Source organism: Nomascus leucogenys, chromosome 16, assembly GCF_006542625.1.
Source record: "Nomascus leucogenys isolate Asia chromosome 16, Asia_NLE_v1, whole genome shotgun sequence".
NCBI classification, from domain to species: Eukaryota; Metazoa; Chordata; class Mammalia; order Primates; family Hylobatidae; genus Nomascus; species Nomascus leucogenys.
This window is the reverse complement of record NC_044396.1, coordinates 92,897,725-92,925,407: the sequence shown is the minus strand read 5'-3', so window position 1 is coordinate 92,925,407 and position 27,683 is coordinate 92,897,725. Positions and strand designations below refer to the sequence as shown.

Here is a 27,683-nt window from a genome sequence, read left to right as displayed (position 1 = left end):
CACTAGAAACAAGCCACAGTTTGCCGATCTATTACAATCCACATTCCTTAAAAATAGTTCCATGAGAGGAGTGAATTGGCCTTTAAATATCCTCCTGTGGGAAACATGCCTCATTCTGGTTCTCTCAACAGATGTCTTAACAGAAAGACTGGTGAACTCTCCCTTTTCATTTCTATTTTTGAATATTAGTAACATCAACTCATGCACAAACATAAGGCAATGGGTATTAAACTTTATCTCATATTCTTTTTCTGGTCCTCATTATTAGTATTTGGGGAGGAGACTGCTAGTTTTGCCCAATTTTTTCCTCTTTGTATATAATTTTAGAGCTGTCAGTGGATAGGTTTTTTTGTTTGTTTGTTTGTTTTTTGAGACTGAGTTTTGCTCTTGTCACCAGGCTGGAGTGCAGTGGCGTGATCTTGGCTCCCTGCAACCTCCGCCTCCCAGGTTCAAGTGATTCTCCTGCCTCAGCCTCCCGAGTAGCTGGGATTACAGGAACCCACCACCACACCCTGCAAATTTTTAAATTTTTTTTTTAGTAGAGACGGGTTTTATCGTGTTGGCCAGGCTGGTATCAACCTCCTGACCTCAGGTGATCTGCCTGCCTTGGCCTCACAAAGTGCTGGGATTATAGGCGTGAGCTACCGTGCCTGGCCTGGATATAGGGTTTTTGCCCAAATATGACCTTCTAAGTAAAGGAGAATAGCAGCATGCCCCATATTATGCTTATTGACTGGGTGTTCCATGTGTTTAGCATTCCCACTCCTAAGTGTCCTGGTTTGGGCAATAAATTATATGGGAACCCTAAAGTGTGTCCTCCTTTGATCACCTTATGTATGTATGTGTGTATGTGTGTACCTATGTATGTATGTGGCATGGTCTCGCTGTGTCATCCGGGCTGGTCTCAAACTCCTAAGCTCAAGCAGTCCTCCCACCTCGGCTTCACAAAGTCTGGGATTACAGGTGCGTGCCACCACACCCAGCCTGATCACACTATTTAAAATGGACTCATCCTCCTGCCATCACTGTATCCCCATCCTTGTTCTCTGTCTTGTCTTTCTATTTGCTCCTAACCACTATCTAACATACCGGATGGTTTATTTATTTACTTCTTTGGTTTAGCTGCTGTCCCTCAGTGAAGTGTACACCCTATGAGACAAGGGAATCCTATCTGTCCTGCTCATTGCTGCATTCCCAGTGCCTAAGACGCAGTAGACTTTTTTTTTTTTTTCAGATGGAGTTTCGCTCTTGTTGCCCAGGCTGGAGTGCAATGGCATGATCTCAGCTCACCGGGTTCAAGCGATTCTCCTGCCTTAGCCTCCCGAGTAGCTGGGATTACAGGCATGCACCACCATGCCCGGCTAATTTTGTATTTTTAGTAGAGATAAGACCTCCATGTTGGTCAGGCTGGTCTCAAACTCCCAACCTCAGGTGATCCACCCGCCTCGGCCTCTCAGAGTGCTGGGATTATAGATGTGAGCCACTGCGCCTGGCTGGTAGTAGACTCTTGGTTTAAATGGATGAATGAATTAAATCTTGTCTTCTGGGAGCAACAGAGGTTTCAGTCACTAGAAGCAAATGAGAGAGTGATGGAGATTTTTGTGGAAATTAAAAAAACACTTGTTCTACGAAGAAGGGAACAACAGACACTGGGATTTACTTGAGGGTAGAGGGAGGAAGGAGAGAAGCAAAAAAAAAGAACTCTTGGGTACTAGGCTTAATACCTGGATGGTGAAATAATCTGTACAACAAACCCTCATGGTACAAGTTTACCTTTATAACAAACCTTCATGTGTACCCCTGAACCTAAAATAAAAGATTAAAAAAAAAAAAACCCAAAACTTGGTTCTTTAAGGGTTAGTGACGCTGATTTTTGTAAAATGTTCACAAATCTTTGATCTCAGATTCATCTATAATTGTTTAAACTGCAAGGAATTTATTGTAAATTCAGTGGTTTTCTGTATTTTTTTAACAGTTTTCGGTTAGAGAAAAATCTAACTTTAAAACAGTTATCCCTGAATATTTTAATTTTGCATTTGAACATTATTTGCATACATTTTTATAATGTCATTGATTTGTAGCTCACATAGTTTTAGAATTGGATTTAGGTGTGTATTAACTTCTTCACCTAGAAAAATAAACTAAAATACATTTGTATTTTTATTTTATATTATACCTTTCTTAAAAATTGTATAAAATGAGTCATATTTTAAGTGTTTTATAGAAGTTGGATGTTGAAATGAAACTAATGATTAGTAAATTTTTTATTTGACTAAAACAGTAGTGAAATCTTTGGTTCATTTGGTGATACCTTTGGTTGATTTTCCACGTTCTTATTCTCATAGATTTTGATTATTTCTTTGTTACTGATTACAGTGTTCAGTTGAATTTGTAGGCTTGTGGATAGGAAGTCTCAGTAGTTTATAAGTTGAGTTAGTATATTTTCCTTTTTTAAATATTGGGGCTGTGTTGAATCCATGGATTGCTTTGGGAGAATTGACTTATGAACAATATTGAACAATACAGTAATGAACATTGTATATCCAGTTATTTAAGTCTTGTTTAATTTTTCTAAGCAATGTGTAATAGATCTTAATGTGGTGGTCTTGGTGTTTTTTGATTATATTGTAAATAATAATTTTTGGCTTTTAAGTTTAATTTTCTGGCCGGGCCCAGTGGCTCACACCTGTAATCCCAGCACTTTGGGAGGCTGAGGTGGGCAGATCGCATAAGGCCAGGAGTTCAAGACCAGCCTGGCCAACATGGTGAAACCCTGTCTTTACTAAAAGTACAAAAATTAGCTGGGCGTGGTGGCGTGTACTCGTAGACCCAGCTACTCAGGAGGCTGAGGCACAAGAATCACTTGAACCTGGGAGGTTGAGGTTGCAGTGAGCAAAGATTGCACCACTGTACTCCAGCCTGGGCAACAGAGTGAGACTCTGTCAAAAAAAAAAAGTTTAATTTTACAATTCTTGGCCTAGGGTATAGAAATAGATTGTCCTGTTAGTTTATCTTGTGGCCTTATTATAAATTCGCTTATTAGTTCTGGTGATTTGAGTATAGAAAATCAAAATAAATCTGTTAATGTGTTACTGGCAAATAAAAATTGTTTTCTTTTCTGACCTTTGTATCTTCATCTATGTCTTTGCCTTGACCAGGACTTCTATTATAGCGTTGAGAAATGGTGAGAGAAGACAGATTTCCCCTTTTTTCCCCCTTAGGGAGAACATGTTCAGTGTTAAGTTTGTTAACTCTAGTTTTGTCTGTTTTGTTTTTGTGGATATCCTTTTTCTTTTTTTTGAGACGGAGTCTTGCTCTGTTGCCCAGGCTGGAGTGCAGTGGCACGATCTCGGCTCACTGCAACCTCCGCCTCCCAGGTTCAAGCTATTATCCTGCCTCAGCCTCCCAAGTAACTGGGACTACCAAGCTCGGCTAATTTTTGTATTTTTAGTATAGACAGAGTTTCACCATAGTGGCCAGGCTGGTCTCGAACTCCTGACGTTGTGATCTGCCTGCCTCAGCCTCCCAAAGTGTTGGGATTACAGGCGTGAGCCACCGCGCCCAGCCGATATCCTTTTTCAAATTGAAAAAGGTTCCTTTTAATTCTTAGGTTTCTGAGAGGCTTTTTTCTTTTTCTTATTATTATGAGAGGGTGTTGATTTTTGTCTAATGCTTTTTCTGCATCTATTCAGTTGCTCATATGAGTTTTTCTGTTTTAATTTTTATAATGTGATGAATTATAGTGTTTAAAATTTGTATTTATCATTATTTTTTGAGAAATGAGGTCTTGCTGTTAATATGTTGCCCAGGCTGATCTCAAGCTCCTGGGCTCAAGAAGTCCTGCTGCCTCAGCCTTCTGAGTACCTGGGATTACAGGCACGAGCCACTGTACTCAACTATGAATTTTTTTTTTAATGTTAAAACAACCTGCATTGCTGAGATAAATCCCCCTTGATCATGACGTATTATCCTGATTTTTTGTTTTTTTTTCTTTTATAGAGACAGAGTGTTACTCTGTTGTCCAGGCTAGAATGCAGTGTCATGATCATGGCTCACTGTATCCTTGAAGTCCTGGGCTCAAGCAGTCCTCCCGCCTCAGCCTCCTGAGTAGCTGGGACTACAGGTGCGTGCCACCACACCTAGCTAATTTTTAAATTTTAGTCACTTTTTGTAGAGCCAAGATGTCGTTTTGTTGCCTAGGCTGTTCTTGAACTTCTTGCCTCAGAAGGTCCTCCTGCCTCAGGCTCCCAAAGTGCTTGTATTATAGGCATGAGCCACCACGCCTGGCCTATTCTATTTTGGTATAGCTAAATTTGATAATACTTTGTGCAGATTATTTGTATCTATGTTTATGAGGGATATCTGTTTGTAATTTTTTCCCTTGTAATCGTTTTATCAGGTTTTCATATCAAGGTACTGGTGTTCTAATAAAATAAGTTGGAAAATGTTCCCTTTTTATGTTTATGTATATGATTAATTATGTAAAGTTTAAGAAACACATTAATCTGTAGTGATCGTAATGGGTAGCCCTTTCGGTGGGGTACTATTAATTAGAAAGGGACATGAAGATAAAACATTGATGGAAATGTTCTGTGTCTTGGTCTAGGGTGGTAGTCATAAGGATGGAGATAAATGTACACACATATGTATGTATGTGTATTTTAAAAGCCATTGAGCTGTTCACTTTAAGATTTGTGTATTTTATAAATTATTAAAATCAGACTATAAATGTGTCTCCCACTTAACATTGCATTTCTGAAAATCAAGCATTTTTCTATTTTGCAAAGGGAAAATTGTATACATCAGCAGAAAGCATTAAACCAGTTTCTTAAAAAAACAGTGAAAAGACTAGATGTGAACAAAATCTAAAATGTAAGATTGAAAAGATTTAAAACATGGTTTCTGATTACCAGACAATATGGTTAACAGTAGTTTATATGTGGAAAATGTGCCGGCTCTTCACTAAATATTACAATGTATGATAAAGCAATATACCATGAAATAAAATTGCCAGAAAAAAAAGGCAGACAAAAACCTACGATCAAAAAGAAAGTGCTGGGTGCTGGGGCTCATGCCCATAATCCCAGTGCTTTGGGAGGTTGAGGTGGTTGGATTGCCTGAGCTCAGGAGTTTGAGACCAGCCTGAGCAATATGGCGAGACTCCGGCTTTACAAAAAATACAAAAAAAAAATTTAGCTGGGCATAGTGGTGTGACACTTGTAGTTCCAGCTACTTGGAAGCCTGAGGTGGGAGAATTGCTTGAGTCAAGGAGGTTGAGGCTGCAGTGAGCCGTGACTGCACTCCAGCCTGGGCGACAGAGCAAGACCCTGTCTCAAGCAAACCTATAATTATGAAGTGAGATTTGAGGCCTGTAGAAAGTTGGGGAAGGAGGTGAAGAGCTTGAAGCAGTCCTTGTAATTGGTCAGGGAATGGGGCAGATGGTTTTGGAGAGAATGGGGCAATTCAGGCCAAGAAGTTATTGAGATGTCCAGTCACTTCATGTGACTATAGAGCTGGGGAGATTTCATGATGTTCTTTCAGTGATTGATGATTTAGAGTAGGAAAATGGGAAACTAGAGCTTTGTTTACATTCCCATTGGCTGTATTCTTAATTTCTCTGTTTGGGGTTATAGGAAGTATTAGGGTATCTGTAGAAGAAAGACTTCTGTAGCAGTCACTTTCAAGGGTTGGAGTCCCTTAATATTCTGATTTTTGGCCTCCTTTTCAAACTGTGATTATGAGACCCTACAAATTAAGTCCTACAAATTTTACTTGGATTGTAACTTGAGACTTTTCCATACATACTTTTGTTTAAAATTATGTACGAAGTTTTGAAGATATAAATTTATATTGGCCAAAAACTGTTATATTGAGAGATGTGTGTAGTCTTTCGTATTAAAAAAAAAGGCAAGGGAAAAATCCAGAACCTTGTTAACCAGGGAGGGAGATGTTCTGTGAGTGATGCTAGAGTGTTGTATTTCCTTCAAGGTCTGTTTTGTTACCTCCCCCACTCTTTTATTTTTCTAAGAAACAAAATACTGTTAGAATATCATATATGTTATTACTGTTTTTTGACTGTGAAAATCTTGCTGTTTTGTAAAATTCGCAGAATCAATGAGATGGTAACAGCCCCTGACTATTGTATATTCTTATTTTAACTTTTACATAACTTCATAATGGAGTTGTATACTCATGTTAGATTCTCAGTTTAGAAAAAAAGCCCATATTTTTTTTAATAGGACAAGCTTTAGGAGAAATTTTTAAAGGAACATTTGTGTCTAATTTGGTTATTGGATTATGAATACATTTCAAATATACCAGATGTTACCATAGTAAGGATAGTTATCTTTTGTTTCCTTTTTTGACAGGCATTCATAAAGATATGAGGGGTAACAGGAAAGATGTTGATTAGGACTAAGTAATGATTCCATGGGAGGGTCTCAGTGGATTTCTGTTTAAAGAATATTCCTACTTTGAACTCCCCTTTTCTTGGCCTTAGAAAATTCAGTTCATCCTTCTTTAACAACTGTTATTGTCTGTTGAATGCTAACTTTGTTTCATATATCTTGGTAAACACTTTATTATTTCAACTCCCACTTTACAGATATGGAACCTGTGGTGACTTAAGAGTTGTATAATTGTGAGGGCTAAGCACAGTCCTTGTTATTAAATGACAGGTACTGCTCCCTTTCAAGATCTTGTTCAGATGTCACCATCTATAAAGCTTTTCTTGATATGTGCTAGTTCTATAAAATTTCTAACCTTCTCCAGTTGTAGGCTCAAATACTAGATTGGGCTTGCTTCTTTAAAATTTTATTTTGGGGATTTAGGTGAAGTTTTAGCTGTCCTGTAATCTATAGGTCTTGCTCATGCAAAGTACATAATGACTCAAGGTAGAGAGATAATTTAGTCTTGAAATTCTGAGGGATATACTTAACCACTCAAAGTCTTCAAAGCCATAAGAGTTGAAATGCTGTTGTAATAAATTATCTATTGTCCTTACTGTGGGTCGTCTGCGTATAGAGTTTCACCCCTCCCCTTCCCCTTCCCCTTCCCCTTCCCCTTCCCCTTCCCCTTCCCCTTCCCTTCCAACAGAGTCTCGCTGTGTTGCCCAGGCTGGAGTGCAGTGGCACGATCTTGGCTCACTGCAACCTCTGCCTCCTGCCTCAGCCTCCCAAGTAGCTGGGATTACAGGCACATGTCACCAAACCCAGATAATTTTTGTGTTTTTAGTAGAGACAGAGTTTTACCATGTTGGCCGGGCTGGTCTCAAACTCCTGACATCCCAGAGTGCTGGGATTACAGGCGTGAGCCACCGTGCCCGGCCCAGTTTCACGTATTTTATTATGGAAAAATTCTGGTAAAACGTGATATGTTGAATGCATTCTTATACTCAAAATTGAGAATTAAGTGAAATTTGGCATGTTCTCTCTCTCCTTGGCTTCTGGAATCCTGGCAAGAGACTGAAATGTTCTTTTCTGTGGAAACTGGTCTTAGCAAAGGGCTCGATTTGGACATCAGGAGAATTGGCCCCTTCTGAACGGCTGTGATATGGTTTGGTTGTGTCCCCACCCAAATCTTATCTTGAATTCCCACAGGCACAGTGGATTTAGCATCATTCTTAAGGGCCCTAGGATTTTCAGAATGGGAAATGAGTGTTGGCTTCAACTTAAAATCACCAGCTGCATTAGCCCCTAATGAGAGTCAGCCTATCCTCTGAAGCTTTGAAGCCAAGCATTGACTTCACCTCTAGCTGTCAAAGTCCTAGATGGCATCTTCTAATAAAAGACTCTTTCTTCTTCATTGTGTCATTTAGTGTAGCCACATTAATCAGTGATCTTAGCTAGATCTTTTGGACAACTTGGTGCAGCTTCTCCACCAGCACTTGCTGCTTCATCTTGTACTTTTATGCTGTGGAGATGGCCTTTTTTCCTTCAACCTTATGAACCAACCTCTGCTAGCTTCAGACTTCTCTTCTGTAGCTTCCTTACCTCAATTTATAGAACTGAAGATGGGCTTGCTCTGGATTAGTCTTTGGCTTAAGGGAATGTTGTGACTGGTTTGATCTATCCAGACCACCAAAACCTTCTCAGTGCCAGCAATAAGGCTGTTCTGCTTTCTTATCATTTGTGTGTTCAGTGGAGTAGCATTTGTATTTCCTTCAGTAACTTTTCCTTTGCATTCACAACTTGGCTTTTTGGCACAAGAAGCCTAGCTTTTGGCTTGTTTCAGCTTTCGACATGCTTTCTTCACTAGGCTTACTCATTTCTAGCTTTTGACTTAAAGTGAGAGGAATGGGACTGTTCGTTTCACTTGAACACTTAGAGGCCATTGTAGGGTTATTAGTTGGCCTAATTTCAGTATTATTGTGTCTTGGAATAGGGAGGACTTAGGAGAAGTGGGAGAGATGAGGCAGCAGCGGGTTGGTGGAGCAGTTAGAGCACGCACGTATCAACTAAGCTCGCTGTCTTATGTGGGTGCCATTTGTGGCACCCTAAGACAGTTACAATAGAAAATCAAATATCATGAATCAGCATCACAGAAATAATAATAATGAAAAAGTTGGAAATAATTGTGAGCATTACCAAAATGTAGCACATTTGGTAAAGTGGGCATGTGCTGTTGGGAAAATGATGCCCATAGACTCTCTCGATGCAGGGTTGCCACAAACCCTTTAATTTGTTTTTTGTTGTTGTTGTTTTTGTTTTAAAAAAAGGAGGGGGGCAGTTGGATGGATTATCAGTTTCTATGATTGTTGGGGAAGGCAAATTTTACAGGGCTAGGGAAGAAGGTACAAGTTGAGTATCCCTGATCTGAAAATCTGAAATTCGATTTGCTCCCAAATACTCAGCTTTTTTGAGCGCCGATATGATGTTCAAAGGAAACTTGTTGGACCATTGCAGGTTTTGTATTTTCTGATTTGGGATGTTCAACCAGTGAGTATAATGCAAATATTCCAAAATCTGAAAAAATATGAAATCTGAAACTCTTCTGGTCCTAAATATTTAGGTAAGGGATACTCACTATAGTAGAGAAGAAGGCAGAAAGGACCAGAGTGGTTATTCAACAGTTTAGTAGATTGAACCAGCACAAGATAAAGCAAGCATGTGTTGGAATGTCTAATATAAATTTTTTCACTAGGACCAGTTGGAATATCCGATTGTGTCCTCTTCATTCGGTAAATCAGATTGAGCATCTGTCTTCACAGTACTGAAAGTAGTGGAAACAGTGAGATCTGCTTGTTGTCTCTTCACTGGTATTCTTAGTATAGGCTTCAATCTTAATAACTGTGCGTTTCTTAAGACATTGTGTCAAGTAACTCATTTCATTGATTTACTTGTTATTGGTATGTAAATATTGTACTCATTTTTGAGGTACATGTGATACCTGTATACAATATGTGATGATCAAATCAGGGTAATTAGGATATCATCTCAAACACTTTTCTTTCCTTTGTGTTGGGAGCATTACAATTCTCATTTTAAAATATACAATAAATTATTAACTGTGATTTTCTTGCTGTACTATCGAATACTAGAATTTATTCCTTCTAACTATATTTTTGTACCCCTTAACCTACTTCTCTTTATCCCCTGTACCCTTTCCCTTCCCAGCCTCTGGTAACCACCACTCTACTCTATACTTCCATGGGATTCACTTTTTTTAGCTCCTAACTGAATGAGAACATGCCATATTTGTCTTTCTGTGCCTGGCCTATTTCACTTAAGGTAATGACCTCTGGTTCCATTCATGTTGCTGCAGCTGACAAGATTTCATTCTTCTGTTGCTGAATAATATTCCATTGTGTATATATACGACATTGTCCATGTGGGTTCCATATCTTGACTGTTGTGAATAGTGCTGTAATAACAATGGGGATGCAGGTATCACTTCAATATACTGATTTCCTTTCTTTTGAATATGTATTCAGTATTGGGATTACTGGATCATGTATTCTATTTTTGTTTTTTTGAGAGACTTCCATACTGTTTTACATAATGGCTGTACTACTTTACATTCCTACCAACAGAGTGTGGAAGCATTCCTCTTTCTCTGCATCCTTGCCAGCACTTGTTAATTTTTGTCTTTTTTGTAATAGGTATTATAACTGAGGTGAGATGGTATCTCATTGTGGTTTTAACTTGTATTTTCCTGATGATAGTGGTGTTGAGCATTTTTTCCATATACCTTTTGGCCTTTTATATGTCTTCTATTGAGAAATGTCTATTCAGATCTTGTGCCCATTTTTAAAACAGGAGTATTTATCCTTTTGAGGTTTTTTTTTAGAGACAGGATCTGGTATGTTGTGTCTTCGTTCTCTTTGGTTTCAAATAACTTATTTATTTCTGCCTTCATTTCTTATTTACCCAGTAGTCATTCAGGAGGAGCAAGTTGTTCAGTTTCCATGTAGTTGTGCAGTTTTGCGTGAGTTTCTTAATCCTGAGTTCCAATTTGATTGCACTGTGGTCTGAGAGACTGTTTGTTATGATTTCCATTCTTTTGCATTTGCTGAGGAGTGTTTTACTTCCAATTGTGTCGTCAATTTTAGAATAAGCGCGATGTGGTGCTGAGAAGAATGTATATTCTGTTGATCTGGGGTGGAGAGTTCTATAGATGTCTATTAGGTCCGCTTGGTCCAGAGCTGAGTTCAAGTCCTGAATATCGTTGTTGATCTTCTGTCTTGTTGATCTGTCTAATATTGACAGTGGGGTGTTAAAGTCTCCCACTATTATTGTGTGGAAGTCTAAGTCGCTTTGTAGGTCTCTAAGAACTTTATGAATCTGGGTGCTCCTGTATTGGGTGCGTATATATTTAGGATAGTTAGCTCTTCTTGTTGCATTGATCTCTTTACCATTATATAAGGCCCTTCTTTGTCTTTTTTGATCTTTGTTGGTTTAAAGTCTGTTTTGTCAGAGACTAGGATTGCAACCTCTGCTTTTTTTTTTTGCTTTCCATTTGCTTGGTAAATATTCCTCCATCCCTTTATTTCGAGCCTGTGTGTGTCTTTGCACATGACATGGGTCTCCCAAATACAGCACACCAATGAGTCTTGACTCTTTGCCCAGTTTGCCAGTCTGTGTCTTTTAATTGGGACATTTAGCCCATTTACATTTAAAGTTAATCTGGGACACAGCTAAAGCAGTGTTTAGAGGGAAATTTATAGTACTAAATGTCCATAAGAGAAAGCAGGAAAGATCTAAAATCAACATCCTAGCATGACAATTAAAAGAACTAGAGAAGGAAGAGCAAACACATTCAAATGCTAGCAGAAGACAAGAAATAACTAAGATTAGAGCAGAACTGAAGGAGATAGAGATACAAAAAACCCTTCAAAAATCAGTGAATCCAGGAGCTGGTTTTTTGAAAAGATTAATAAAATAGACCGCTAGCCAGACGGATAAAGAAGAAAAGAAGAATCAAAGAGACACAATAAAAAATGATAAAGGGGATATCACCACTGATCCCACAGAAATACAAACTGCCATCAGAAAATACTATAAACACCTCTATGCAAATAAACTAGAAAATCTAGAAGAAATGGATACATTCCTGGACATATACACCCTCCCAAGACTAAACCAGGAAGAAGTTGAATCCTGAATAGACCAATAACAAGTTCTGAAATTGAGGCAGTAATTAATAGCCTACCAACCAAAAAGAAAGCCCAGGACCAGACAGATTCACAGCTGAATTCTACCAGAGGTACAAAGAAGAGCTGGTACAATTGCTTTTGAAACTATTCCAAACAATAGAAAAAGAGGGACTCCTCCCTAACTCATTTTATGAGGCCAGCATCAGCCTGATACCAAAACCTGGCAGACACACGAGAAAAAAAGAAAATTTCAGGCCAATATGCCTGATGAACATCGATGTGAAAATCCTCGATAAAATGCTGACAAACCGAATCCAGCAGCACATGAAAAAGCTTATCCACCACGATCAAGTCGGCTTCATCCCTGGGATGCAAGGCTTGTTCAACATATGCAAATCAATAAGCATAATCCATCACATAAACAGAACCAATGACAAAAACCACATGATTATCAATAGATGCAGAAAAGGCCTTCAATAAAATTCAACACCCCTTCATGCTAAAAGCTCTCAATAAAGTACGTATTGATGGAACGTATCTCAAAATAATAAGAGCTGTTTATGACAAACCCACAGCTAATATCATACTGAATGGGCAAAAGCTGGATGCATTCCCTTTGAAAACTGGCACAAGACAAGGATGCACTCTCTCACCACTCCTTTTCAACATAGTATTGGAAGTTCTGGCCAGGGCAGTCAGGCTAGAGAAAGAAAGAAAGAATATTCAAATAGGAAGAGAGGAAGTCAAATTGTCTCTGTTTGCAGATGACATGATTGTATATTTAGAAAACCCCGTCATCTTAGCCCAAAATCTCCTTAAGCTGATAAGCAACTTCAGCAAAATCTCAGGATACAAAATCAATGTGCAAAAATCCCAAGCATTCCTATGTACCAATAACAGACAAACAGCCAAATCATGAGTGAACTCCCATTCACAATTGCTATAAAGAGAATAAAATACCTAGGAATACAACTTACAAGGGATGTGAAGGACCTCTTCAAGGAGAACTACAAACCACTGCTCAAGGAAATAAGAGAAAATAAGGAAAATTCCTCAAGGATCTAGAACCAGAAATACCATTTGACCCAGCAATCCCATTATTGGGTATATATCCAAAGGATTATAAATCATTCTATAAAGACACATGCACATGTATGTTTATTGCAGCACTGTTCACAATAGCAAAGACTTGGAACCAACCCAGATGTCCATCAGTGATAGACTGGATAAAGAAAATGTGGTGGCCAGGCACGGTGGCTCACGCCTGTAATCCCAGTACTTTTGGAGGCCGAGGTGGGTAGATCTCCTGAGGTCAGGAGTTCGAGAGCAGCCCTGGCCAACCTGGCAAAACCCCATCTTTACTAAAAATACATAAATTAGCTGGGCATGGTGGCGTGTGCCTGTAATCCCAGCTACTCAGGAGGCTGAGGCAGGAGAATCACTGGAACCCGGGGGCCAGAGGCTGCAGTGAGCCAAGATTGCGCTGCTGCACTCCAGACTGGGTGACAGAGCAAGACTCCATCTCAAAAAAAAAAAAAAAATGTGGCACATATACACCATGGAATACTAAGTAGCCATAAAAAAGGATGAGTTCATGGCCTTTGCAGGGACATGGATGAAGCTGGAAACCATCATTCTCGGCAAACTAACACAGGAACAGAAAACCAAACACTGCATGTTCTCACTCATAAGTGGGAGTTGAACAATGACAACACATGGACACAGGGAGGGGAACGTCACACACTGGAGTCTGTCGCACGGTTGGTGGTGGGGGCGGGGGGTAGGAGAGGGATGGCGTTCCGAGAAATATTTGTAATGTAGATGACGGGTTGATGGGTGCAGCAAACCACCATGGCATGTGTATACCTACATAACAAATCTGCACATTCTGCACATACATCCCAGAACTTAAAGTATTTAAAAAAAAAAAAAAAGGCAGGATGTTGCTTTCTTGCCCAAGCTGGAGTTCATTGAGCATGATTTTAGCTCGTTGTACCTCCAACTCCTTCTATTGAGTTTTCTGAGCTCTTTATAGATTCTGGTTATTAATCCGTTGTCAGATGGGTAGTTGCAAATACTTTCTCCCATTGTTTGTGTTGTCTTTTTACTTTGTTAATTGTGTCTTTTGCTCTGCAGAGGCTTTTTATCTTGATATAATCCCATTTGTCTTATTTTTGCTTTAGTTGCCTATATTTTTGAGGTCTTACATTGAAAAATCCTTGTCGAGATCAGTGTCCAGAAGTGTTTCCCCAGTATTTTCTTATAGTATTTCCATAGTTTCAGGTCTTAGAGTTGAGTCTTTAATTCCATGTGGATTTGCTATTTTGTGTATGGTGAGAGAGAGCGAGAGATGTAATTTCATTCTCCTGCATACAGTTATCCTGTTTTCTCGACACCAGGTATTAAAGGAACTGTCAGTTTCCCCATTGCATGATCTTGGAGGCTTTGTCAAAAATGAATTGGTTGTAAATGTATGGATTTATATTTGAGATCTCCATTCTGTTTCATTGCTCTGTGTGTTTTTATGCCAGTACCATGCCGATTTGGTTACTATAGCTTATTGTAATTTTTGAAGTCAGGTAGTGTAATGTCTCCTGCTTTGTTCTTTTTACTCAGGATTGCTTTGGCTATTCAGGGTCTTTTGTGGTTCCATATAAATTTTAGGATTTTTTTTTTCCTATTTCTGCGAAGAATGTCATTGGTATTTTGATAGGGATTGCATGGAATCTGTAAATTACTTTGGGTATTGTTGTCATTTTAACAATATTAATTCTTCCAATCCATGAACATGAAATATTTTTCAATTTTTTTGTGTGTGTCCTCTTCAATTTCTTTTTTTTTTTTTTTTTTCTCTTTTTGAGACAGTCTCACTTTGTCACCCAGGCTGGAATGCAGTGGCACAATCTTGGCTCACTGCATCCCCCACCTCCCGGGTTCAAGCTGTTCTGATGGCTCAGCTTCTCGAGTAGCTGGGATTATAGGCATGTGATACCATGCCTGGCAAATTTTTGTAATTTTAGTAGAGATGGGGTTTCGCCATGTTGGTTAGGCTGGTCATGAACTTCTGGCCTCCAGTGATATGCCTGCATTGATCTCCCGAAGTGCTGAGATTACAGGTATGAGCCACCACACCCAGCCCCTCTTCAATTTCTTTCACCAATGTTTTATAGTTTTCCTTATATAGATCTTGTACTTCTTTGGTTAAATTGACTCCTAGGTATTTGATATTTTTTGTAGCTGTTGTAAATGTGATTGCATTCTTGATTTATCTTATACATTGTTCGTTGTTGGTGTATATAAATGCTACTTATTTTCATATGTTGATTTTGCATCCTGCTACTTTACTGAATTTATCAGTTCTTAAAGCTTTTTGGTGAAGCCTTTGGGTTTTTCTAAGTATAAGATCATGTCATCTGTCAACGAAACTAATTTGACATCTTCCTTGTCGATTTGGATGCCTTTTATTTCTCTTGCCTAATTGCTCTGGCCAGGACTTTCAGTACTATGTTGAATAAAAGTGGTGAGAGTGGGCATCCTTGTATTGTTTCAGATCACAGAGGAAAGGCCTTCATATTTTCCCTCAGCTCGATGTTAGTTTGTGGATTTGTCATATATGGCCTTTTATTATTTTGAGATATGTTCCTTCTGTACCCTATTTTTTGGGAATTTTTATCATGAAGGGATGTTGAATTTTATCAAATGCTTTTTCTTCATCTGTTAAGATGAGACCGTATGGTTTTTTCTTCTTTGTTCTGTTAATGTGATATATCACATTTATTGATTTGCATGTGTTAAACTCTCCTTGCATCCCTGGGATGAATCCTACTTGATCATGGTAATTGATCTTTTGAATGTGTTGTTCAGTTTTGTGTTTACATTCCTCAGTGATGTTGGCCTGTAGTTTTCTTTTTTTGTTGCATTGTTGTCTGGTTTTGTTATAAAGGTAATACTGCCCTTGTAAAATGATTTTGGAAATATTCTCCCCTCTTCAATATTTTTGAGCAGAAGAGTTTGCAGTAGAATTGGTATTACTTCTTAAAATGTTTTTTGTAAAATTCATCAATTGGCTTATTGAGGTTTTCTTGTTTCTTCATGGTTCAATCTTGATAGGTTGTATGTGTCCAAGAATTTATCAGTTTATTCCAGCTTTTCTAATTTGTTAGCAAATGTTGTTCACAATAGTCTCTTTAAGAGTCTTTGTATTTCTGTAGTAATCGGTATAGTGGCTGAGTTCCAAGAAAACCAAGGGAATCTTGGTCAACTCTTTTTGGTTTATTTTTCTTTTGGTAATTGCCTTTTATTTCCTGACCTAGAAAGTCCCTTAGCCAGAGTCAGAAGCCCACCCAGATTCAAGGGGAGGGAATACAGATTCCACTTATTAACAGAAAGTGTATCAAAGTTACATTGGAAAAAGGGCATATTAAACATTAAGTAATTTCATGTTAGCTGCTTTGTCTAGTAAAATCAATTTAGGAAATTTAGGTTAGACTTTTTACGAGAAAAGAAACTCAAGCGTTATAGAAAAGACCAAAATGATGGAGAAGATAACTTTTATACCAGTTTAGTTTAAGGAGTCACTTTAACTAGAAATATTACCCAGATTCTTAAAGCTCTTCAAGTTAGGTCATAATTTCTTTTAATTTAGCTGTCTCAATTTGCATTCCTTTGCTTATTCTCTCATGTTCTAACAGCGAGCTACTTCTCTTTCAACACCCTCCCTCGCCACTCTCCCTCCCCTTTACAGCTTCAGCAAACGTCCCAAGTTTTATTAAAGGGTCAGTGTACTTAAAGCATAATGAGGTGGTTCTCTTGGTGGGATCTTAACATGTACAGTAATTATAAATGAGGGAATTCTGGAGTAAAGAGTAGGGTGTTTATTATGTTCCTTGCATTTTTTTCCCCTTTTTTGTATGTGCTGCATTATGTAGCATTTACATCAGGTTGTGGGTTAAGCCTTGGAGCTTAACTCCAGAGGTTATTAACACTTTTTTCTTCACATCTGGACTTGGAACTGCCCTATTTCTTCAAGAGGAGAAGAAAGAGTTAGGCACTGAGAACCCTTGTTATGTTTCCTATGTTAATTAAAGGGAGACCTAAAGTTGTAGACAGCTGAGCAGCAATTATTGACATTCCATCTTCTTTCCCATTCCAGTCCGCATTTGGTCTCTTGCCTACAGTGATTTAAGCTGGGCAGCCTGGCTAAGCCAGGACTCAGTAAAGTGTAGTCAGCAGACTAATGTTGGTGCTGGAGCTGTTAACAGCCTAGGACAAGATAAGGAAATTTGGTGTAAGCATCTAGACACCTTACAGCAATTTGATAGTAATTTTATGTCGATTGATTCTAATGATGGAAATTTTGTGCTTGGCTTAGGTATGTCTTTTTTTAAAAAAAAAAAACTTCTTTTTTCTAGAAATTCCTTTTCATTGTATTTTACAAAAGTATTGGTCTGTGATAGGTTGGAAATTAAAACTGGTTCTTCATCACAGATGATTTGAAAAGTACTGGTCTAAGCCATGTAAAAACAGTTTTTGGTTTTAAAATCTTTTCATTTCTGCCTTGATAACTTATTGAAAAAGATATTATGTAGTGTGCAAAAGTGACAGATCTCTGTGAATAATTAATCTTGAAAAGTTTTTAAAAATGTAATTGGCCGCATAAACAGAAGGGCTACAATAACAAAGCCCTGTTAAAAGATTATCTTGCCATGGTGAGGGGGGTAAAAGACTTTTTTCATTTAGAGACACACAAAGAATTGGCAGCCCCAGCTGTTCAACTTTAGCCATGGATCAGAAACAAGTAAAGAACTACACAAACAACACAGGGAAGTCTGTTAATTGGTAGAAACAGAACAGTCATTGTAGCAGAAAGCAACTCTTGGGACTTGTCATTCTATAGTTGAGGCCGTTTTTTGAACTGACCAAACCGTGATGAGTGCCCAAAGAGGTGACCCAGATGCCAGGATCTCAAAACCATCAAGACCAAGAAAAACATGAAGACACGTGAATGCCACCAACAGGGTACTTGGGAGGTTAACAGCTTCAGACACAGACCTTCCCGGAGAGAGCTGAAGAAGGCCTGATGGCAAATATATTGCCTATTTGAGAATTTATAGCACAGATCAGATTTTGACAAGCAGATAAAACATTAAAGTGTAAAACAAAATAACATTCTTTTTTTTTTTCTTTTGCTAAGTTCTGAAAGGATAGGAGCAAAATCACATTCTGTTACCAGAATGAAAACTGCTTCATTCTGGTAACATTGTAACAAAGGTTTATCTTTTAAAAAATGTTTTGGCCTATTTTTTGAAGACCTATTTATGAAGACCTGTTTATGGAGAATCTCACCATTGATTTTTGGGCCACAGAGGTATATTTGGATTGTGTGGTATTTTTGGTTTAGCTTCTCCCCCGACATACTCCATATTTATTCCAAGTAGTGTTTTTTCATTGCTAGCATGTCTTTTCTTCTGATGACTTGTGAAGTATAATCTTTTCTTCCAGGAAGCAGTTGATACTATGAATTTAGTTGTCTTTATCTTCTAAATTGGGCTTCAAAAGAGTTAGCTAAAATAATCAGAAGTATAGTTGTTGTTTTACTATCCAGCAATCTTGTTGCATTTATTTATTTATTCCAGCAGTTTATTTGTAGATTCTTTTAGATTTTCTTCGTAATCTATGCATAATTATAGTTTTACTTATATAGTTTATGAATAATGATAATTTTGTTTGTTCTTCCCCAACCTTTATGTTTTACCCCCCCCCTTTTTGGGGGATGGAGGGGGGCGGCTATGGTACTTGGCAGTGACTTCCAGAACAGTGCTGTACGCAGGTGGTAACGGTGGGCATCCATGTCTTATTTCCAGTTTGGGGAGGGGAAATTTTTTCCCCACTAGTATTTACATTTCATGTAGATACTCTTCGTCAGATATATGAAATCTCATCCTATTTCTAGTTTGCCGTGAGTTTTTATCATGAGTGGTTGGTAAATTTTATCATATGTGTTTTCTGCATGTATCGAGGTAACTGGCTCTTCTTTCTGAAAATGTGGTGAATTACACTGATTGCTTTTTGAATGAATACCTTTCTTCTATTCCTAGAATAAACTTTTGGTCATGCTATGTTATTCCTTTAAAATATTGCTGGATTATACTTGTTAAGACTTTTGCATCTGTGTTTATAAGAAAGGTAGACTTCTATTGTTTCTCATCCTGTTCTGTCAGGTTTTGATATCACTGTTCTGCAGGTGTCATAAAACAAGTTGGGAAATGATCTGTATCTGTTTTCTGGAAGAATTTGTGTAAGATTAATATTTCTTAATTTGTTGAAAGAATTAAAATGTTCCTTTGTGGGGAGAATTTTAGATGGACTATTTTAAATAGAACAGTCTAGTTTCATTTTACATTGTTTCATTTTGCCGTGTTGTGTTTTGCAAGGAATTGTGCTTATCTAAATTTTCAAATCCATTGGCATAGTTATTAATAATCCCTTATTGTATTACTCATTATCTCTTACCTCTTAATATCTTCTCTTCTTCATTCTCGATGTTGCTAGTTTCTCTTGACTCATCTTTGATTAGTCTTAGGTGTATCAGTTTTGTTTTTTAAAAGAGTAACTTTTGATTTTGTTCTGCTTTTAAGTTGTCCTTTTAAATATGCATTCTTTTTTTAATTAAATTTTTACTGGTACATAGTAGGTATATATATATTTATGGGGTACATGAGACGTTTTGATATAGGTATACAGTGCGTAATAATCACATCAGGCTAAATGGGGTATCCATCACCTCAAACATTTATCATTTTTTTGGTGTTACAACATTCTAATTATACTCTTAGTTATTTTTAAATGTACATTTTTATTGACCGTAATCCCTAGTTGTGCTACCAAATACTAGCTCTTAGGCATTCTATTTTTCTATGCGTTAACCATCCCTCCTTCACAGATGTGTATTCTTAGAGATACTCAACCTTCGCTTCTAATACATGAATTTAAATATGTAATTTTTTTTTTTTTTTTTTTAAGGAGACAGGGTTGTGCTCTGTTGCTCAGGCTGGAGTGCAGTGGTACAGTCATAACTTGCTGCAGCCCTGAGCTCTGGGCTTAAGCAGTCCTCCTGCCTCAGCCTCCCAAGGAGCTGGGACTACAGGCACACACCACCATGCCCAGCTGATTTTTAAATTATTTTGTAGGGGTCTCACAAGCCCAGGCAGGTGTTGAACTCCTGGCCTCAAGTTGTCCTCCCATCTCAGCCTCCAAAAGTGCTGGAATTACAGGCATGATTCACTGCGTCCTGCCAAATGTATAGATTGTACTCTAAGCATAGCTCTGTCTACATTCACAGTTTTGATATTTCTTTTCACTGTTATCATTTAATTCAAAATACTTTGAGTTTCTTTTTGACTTAAAGGGTTACTTGAAATACATTGCTTAATTTCCTGACAATAGGACATTTTCTAGTTACTTTGTAATTGTTGTCTAGCCTAATGCTAGACACAGAATACACTCTGATAATTTTAGTCCCTTGATATTTATTGAATCTTGCTCTTTCACTCAGCATATGGGCAACTTTAGAAAATATTTCTTGTGTGCTTGCAGAGATTATGTATTATCCTATTAGGTATAGTGTCAATTTCTATGTCAATTAGATCAGATTTGTTAATCGTGCTCTTCAGATCTTCTATAGGGTACCAGAAGTTACAAGGGTGTGTTCATGTATACTCAGAAGTGCCGCCCCACACCACATCCCCCATTCCTGAACTTTCCATCTTGGTCACACCTCTCCCATGTGTAACCAATCTCAGTGGACTCCCATTTCTACTTTGTGGGGTTATTTTGCACATACGAGCAGATAACATTTATATTTTCCTATTTTCCCCCTTTTATTAAAAAGGTATACTGTGGCTGTGATTTGCACTTTGGGTTTTTAACTTAATAAATCCTGGAATTCATACTTAGTCAATTATATGGCTCTTCTTCTTTCCTTTTGTTTTTCCCCCAGCAAATTCACAGTACTCCCTTATAGGAATGTACCATAGTTTACTCAATTAGTCTCCCATGAATGGGCATTTAGGTGTTTCCTAATACTTTGCAAGGCTGCAGTGAATAACCTTATGCATATGTATTTTCATATTGTTGTTAAGTATATCTCTTCACTTGGGACGATGGTAACAAAATACATAAACTGGGTGGCTTATAAACAACAGAAACTTATTTCTCACTGGTCTAGAGGCTGGAAGTCCTAGATCAGAGTGACAGCGTGGTGGAGTTCTGGTGAGGGCCCTTTTTTCCAGGTTTCAGACTGTGGACTTAGATCCTCAGGCATATCTCTGGAGAGCAGAGAGAGGAAGCATGCTCTTGGACTTTCACAAGGGCACTAATCCCATTAATGAGGGCCTCACCATTATGACCTCATCTAGTTCAAATTACCTCCAAAAGACCCTACCTTGTAATAGCATCACATTGGGGAGTATGGTATCAACTTACGAATTTTGGGAGCACACAAACATTTAGTTGGTAACAGTATATCTTTGGCATAAATTCCTAGAAGTGGAATTACTGGATCAGAAGGCACATGTGGTTTTGTTATTGTCAAATTCCCCTTTATACATACTATAGAAAATTCACATTCCCATCAGCAGTGTATGAGAGTTCCTGTTTCCGCACATCCTTACCAACAGACAGGGTACTGCTATGACCTTTTTAAAAAAATTATTTCACAGTTGTTTATATATTTATATTTTCACAGAAGTAAAATTCCCATAACATAAAATTCACCATTTTAACAACCTCAAAGTGTGCAATTGTTTTTTAGTATATTCAGCCATTACCATGATCTAAATTCAAACCATTTCTCTCATCCCCAAAAGAAACTCCTTATCGACCTTGCGCGGTGGCTCACACCTGTAATCCCAGCACTTTGGGAGGCGGAGGCGGGTGGATCACGAGGTCAGGAGATCGAGACCATCCTGGCTAACATGGTGAAACCCCATCTCTACTAAAAATACAAAAAATTAGCTGGGCGTGGTGGCGGGCACCTGTAGTCCCAGCTACTCGGGAGGCTGAGGCAGGAGAATGGCTTGAACCCAGGAGGTGGAGGTTGCAGTGAGCCGAGATCACGTCACTGCACTCCAGCCTTAGGTGGCAGCGCAAGACTCCATCTCAAAAGAAAAAAAAAGAAACTCCTTATCTATTAGCAGTCCTTCCCAACTCTGCCCTACCCCCAGCCACTGGCAGCCAGTAATCTGCTTTCTTCTCTATAGATTTGCATATTCCTTCATATAAGTGGAATCACAATTTGTGGTCGTTCACTTCTGGTTTCCTTGTAGTATAATGTTCTCAAGGTTCCTCCATGTTGTGGCATGTATCAGTGCTTCGTTTCTTTTTATGCTGAACAATATTTCATTGTTGGGTATACCACATTTTGTTAATCTGTTTATCCATTGATGGATGTGGATATTTGGGTTATTTTCACTTTTTGGTATTGTGGATAATGCTGCTGTGAACATTCACATGTGAGGGTGTTTCATTTTGTTTTATGTCAGGGTCTCTCTCTGTCACCCAAGCTGGAGTGCAATGGCATGATCACAGCTCACTGCAGCCTCGACCTCCTGGACTCAAGCAATCCTCGGCCTCCCAAGTAGCTGGGAGTACAGGCACATGCCACCATGCCCAGTTAATTTTTGTGGTTTTTGTAGAGATGGGATTTCACCATGTTGCCCAGACTGGTCTTGAACTCCTGACCTCAAGCAATCCTCCTGCCTCAGTCTCCCAAAGTGCTGGGATTATAGGCATGAGCCATTATGCCCGGCCATGAGTTTTTATTTGGACATACATTTTCAGTTCTTTTGGGCATATGTCTACCTAGAAATGGAATGGTTGGTTCATGTGGTAACTCCATGTTTAACCTTTTGAGGAGCTGCCAAACTGTTTTCATAGCAGTTGCTCCATTTTATACTCTTCCAGCAGTGTAGGAAGGTTTCAATTTCTTTACATCCTTGCCTACACTTGGTATATCTTTTTAATTAATTGTCTGGATTGTCTTTTGCATTCTTTTCTATCATTTCTCCCCTCATTTTAAAATAATTTCTATATATATATAGGCTATTAGCTTTTTTCTGTGATGTATGGTACTTGTGTTTTTCTTTTGTGTTTCTGGCATCTTTTGACTTGGTTTATGATTTTTTTCCTTTTACTGTGCTGTTATACCATTTTTTTTAACAAATTGGAAAATGATTTGGATGAAAAAGGTATTATTTGTGCTTTGTTTGATACCAACAGAGGGTTGGCCCTTTTCTTTGCTGGGCAGATAGTGGGGAGCTGACAGGGTCTGGCTCTGTCGCCCTGGCTGGAGAGCAGTGGCACGATCTCGGCTCACTGTAGCCTTCCCCTCCTTGGCTCAAGTGATCCTCCCCCCTCAGCCTCCCAAGTATCTGGGACCACAGGCATGTGCCACGACTCCTGGCTCTTTATTGTATTTTTTTGTAGAGATGGGATTTTGCCAAGTTGGCTAGGCTGGTCTTGAATCTTTGAGCTCAAGCAATCTGCCTGCCTCAGCCTCCCGAAGTGTTGGGATTATAGGCATGAGCATCTGTGCCTGGCTGGATCTGTGTGTGTGTGTGTGTGTGTGTGTGTGTGTGTATGTTTGTTTTGAGACATTCTCACTCCGTGGTCCAGGCTGAAGTGCAGCAATGCAGTCACAGCTCACTATAGCCTTAACCTCCTGGGCTCAAGCTATCCTCCCACCTTAGCCTCCTGAGTAGCTGGGACTACAGGAACACGCTACCACGCCCAAGCTAATTTTTGTATGTTTTAGTAGTGACAAGGTCTTGTCATGTTGCCCAGACTGGTCTCAAACTCCTGGGCTCAAGCAGTCTTCCCGCGTCAGCCTTCCAAAGTGCTGGGATTACAGGCATAAGCAGCCATACCTGGCCCGCCACGATGGATCTGAGCAGGGATTGTACTCCAGGTTTACAAAGCTCCCTTTGCTTCTGCACCCAGCTGTTCTCACTGCAAGCCTGGGGATGTCCTGACACTATTCTGGTTTATTCCTAAGGTCTTATTCCTGTTTCCTAAACCCTTTCACTGTTTTAAGAGGCTCCTTCTCAGTTCGGGTTCAGGATTCAGTAACTGTCTTCAGGAGACCACCTGCAGAGTGTTTGACACAGTCTCCACCCCTCCTTCTCACCAGAATCCAAGATTTGATCTCTTGCTGCCGAAAGCTCTGCTGGTTTCTCTCCCATTAGCAGCCTTTTCCTGTCCCTTCAAGCTCTGAAGGGCTCAGAATTGGCAAATGCCCTGTGGGAAAAAGCAGCCAGCTGTTAAGTATCATTTCCTGTCTTCATCTGTGTCACTCATTGTCTTGGTTGCCTCACAATATCTTTGTCTTGAGCCCTTCAAACATTGTTTGAGTTAAAAAGATTTTTAATCTGGATTTTCATTTTTCTCAGTGGGTGTTTAGGCTTGTGCAGGCTATTTCTTCAAACTCAGATAGAAGTCCTTTATCGCACTTAAAAAATTTAATTGTGCATGCTTTTTTCGTTTTGTTTTCATTTGCTCCCTGTCTGATTCTCCTGTTAACAATGAGTTGGTTAAGCCAGGGACCTTATTTTAATTATAGTGTTTTTAATCACCAATGCCTACTATATATAATGACTACTCATTGAATTTGTGTTATATGAAGAAGACTTTTCTCTTAGGTAAAAGTTTTCAAAAGCAGGCAGCTAATTAACAAATTTGGCTTTGCTATGAGATTTTCTAACAGATTTAAAGGCTATGATAAAAAAAGGGGTGGGGGTGGGGATGTTACATTGTAGATACTTTTTGACACAGCTGAAATTGGAGTCCTGGCTTTTTAATAATTTGTTCAACAAATATTTATTCTGTAAATCAGGTCCTACTCTGGGTATGGGGAGAGACAGCAATTTTTTTAGTGGGTTAGGTCTCTGTTCTCCTCAGGCTCCTTCTGCATATAACATATCAAGAGAGAGTATAGGACATTTGATATAAATAACATATCACATTGTAATTGGTAGATTTCAAGTATTATACACAAAAAATTATTTTATTCTCTTAACAGAATATGACAGATACCTAGCATCTAGCAAAATAATGGCAGCTGCTTACCTTGACCCCAACTTGAATCACACGCCAAATTCGAGTACTAAGACTCACCTGGGTACTGGTATGGAACGTTCTCCTGGTGCGATGGAGCGAGTATTAAAGGTCTTTCATTATTTTGAAAGCAATAGTGAGCCAACCACCTGGGCCAGTATTATCAGGCATGGAGATGCTACTGATGTCAGGGTAAGTATGTTTTTCCATGAGACGTCTTTAATGTTTATTTAGGTTAAAATGTAATGGCATGTATGAAAAAAGATAGTGTAATAATTTTTATTTAACTTATCAGAGACTTTTCATATTACAGAAATGTTGTTTTTAATTATAAGATTTATTAGTTAATATGTGACTGACCAGCATTCTAATTGTTGTAAAGTTTCTTAGAAAAATAATGACCGAATCATATTTTAGTCATAAAATGCCATTGACTTATTTTTCACTCCTAGGTTTTTTTTTTTAAAACTCTTGGATGAGTACTAGGAAACAATGCAATTAAAATAGCCTCTAACACTCATGAAATAAACTACTTTTCTAGAAAGTGTAATTTCGAAGGTATTTGCATGACTTCAGATAGGATAATTTCCTTTAAAACTCTTGAACATATGCTGTGTGTCAGACACTGTGCTAGGTTCTGAAAATGTAAAAGGTCCCTGTGAAGTCTTTGATCTTACAGCTTAGAGCCTGTAGAGGGAGAGACATCATGAATATGATTATGGTACAGTGCAGAAATGCCTCACAGGAGGTTGTTGTGGAAGCTTGGAGAAATAATACCTTTTAAACGTAGAAGTTAGTACTGGAAAGGATTTCCTTTGGGTCTGGGAAGGTGAGTAAAGATAGTGTTACAGAATTGTGGGAGAAGAGCACTCTAGGCAAAGGTAACTACATCTTTCTGAAAGTGGGGAATGAAAAGGTAGCACTGTGATTTCAGAAAGCTGAGTTCAGTATTTAAATATTCAGTATTTGCTTTGATGAAGTGTTAAATACCTCCTCTTTCTTACCCTCTCCACCTAGTCTATATTCATCTTTAAGGAGAAGTTTCCAGTGACAAGGAAGTTTAGATACGTCTTTTTTCTTTTCTTTCTTTTTTTTTTTTTTTACAATAACTAAATTAATTAATTTGCTACTCTCTAACTTACATGCCCTTATTATTTTTAACCAAAGCAAAGGGATTCGTAGAATTTAGATTTAAGGCTAACAGGTTGGGCATGGTGGTCCATGACTGTAATCCCAGCACTTTGGGAGGCCAAGATGGGCAGGTCACTTGAGGTCAGGAGTTCGAGACCAGCCTGGCCAACATGGCGAAACTCCATCTCTACAAAAAATACAAAAATTAGCCAGGCATGGTGGCACATGCCTATAGTCCCAGCTACTCAGGAGGCTGAGACAGGAGAAACACTTGAACCCAGGAGGCAGAGGTTGCAGTGAGCTGAGATCGTGCCACTGCACTCCAGCCTGGGCAACAAAGTGAGACTGTCTAAAAAAAAAAAAAAAAATTTAAGGCTAAAGTCTTGTATATAAATTTTACATAATTTTTGTTACCTCTAAATTTTAATATTAGCAAACTATTCAAATGGATTAATTATTAAAAATATGATAGCCTCTTTTTTACAAACTCTTTATGAAGCTGGTTAGCTTTTTTGCGTTTCTGTTTTTTTCTATTTCTGTGTTTTACTTTTAGCTTTATAAAACACTGTCATTTGGTAGAGAGGCCTGCAATGAGCGTCCTTCCATAAAGTTTATCAGATAATTCATACTGGAAAGAAACCTTGTAGACGTAACCTTATGTAAGGCTTTTAGTGTATGTTCTAGTCTTCGTAGATTTCAGATACAGTGAATGAGGAAACTCTTCAATAAAACCATTGTATCAGCCCTAATGAACTTCAGAGCATTCATACAGGAGGGAAACCTTTCAAAGATTATGAATTTGACAAGACATTTTGCAAAAATGTTCAAGACTTACCTCAGAAAACTCACCTAGGAAAGACTGTAACAGATGTGCTATGGTTTTAGTATCAAACTTTCTGCATGTAAGGGGATTACTACCATAGAGCCAGTGTCACTGCAGGCATGTCAGCCTTTAGCCAGTGTTAAAAACTTCCTAGTCATACATCCATATTGTGAAGAAAAATTTACATCAGATACAAATGTATAAGTTATCAGAACTCATTTATCAAACTTGCGAAGATCAATCTGATCAAATCTATGTGGCCACAAACAAGGTGTTTTATTTCACAGTAATTGGCAAATTATCAGTCAGTGATTTTCAGCTTAAGGCAGAAAAATCACAATTGGCATTGAATTCACTGTAGCCCTTTCCTGGGATAACATGAGGTTCTCATGATACTGAGTCACTGTAATGGAAGATTGGATATTATTCGTAACCCACTTCCATTGAATGCTTTAATGCTATAACATTTGAAAATGCAATATGATAATTGTAAATTAATGAGCGGATTTGCACATCTGAACAAAGGGACTGAACAACATAAGAGGTATCAGACAAAGGAACATTATGGATACAGAGTATTGTCAGGTAAGAGAAAAATGGAAGAAACACGACAGCATTTGAAGGCCTGATGACCTTAGAACAGGAAGTGGGACCTGATGACCTTAGAACAGGATTGTAGGATTTAGATTTAAGGATTAGATTAGTAAAGAATCTAAGTTTAATTACTTGTCAGAAAGAAACTGACCATTGAATAGCGTCAAAGGGGATGCCACACAACTATTTTCTGAAATGATACGGCTTATTCAGGTACTGAATAATTCGATTCAGTCTTAAACTCATTATAGCTATGTTGCCCATTATCGTAGCCATGTGCAGTTGTTGAGCACTTGAATGTGGCTAGTCTGAATTGACATGTGCTATAGTATAAAAATATATATACCACATTTCAAAGAGTAAGAAAACAGAATAAAATATATCAATGTGTTATGATTACATGTTAAATGATAATACTTTTGATATAGTAGG

General features: G+C 38.3%; 1 protein-coding gene across 3 annotated transcripts in view; it reads left to right on the top strand.

Annotated features, from left to right (window-relative positions):
- PTK2 (protein tyrosine kinase 2) overlaps nt 1-27,683 on the top strand; it is a 289,297-nt gene that overhangs the window by 7,726 nt on the left and 253,888 nt on the right. For all 3 annotated transcript variants that reach the window (XM_030795169.1, XM_030795171.1, XM_030795163.1), the window contains exon 2: nt 24,669-24,895. In XM_030795169.1, coding sequence (XP_030651029.1) covers nt 24,669-24,895 — 227 coding nt within the window. The remainder of the gene's footprint in view (nt 1-24,668; nt 24,896-27,683) is intronic.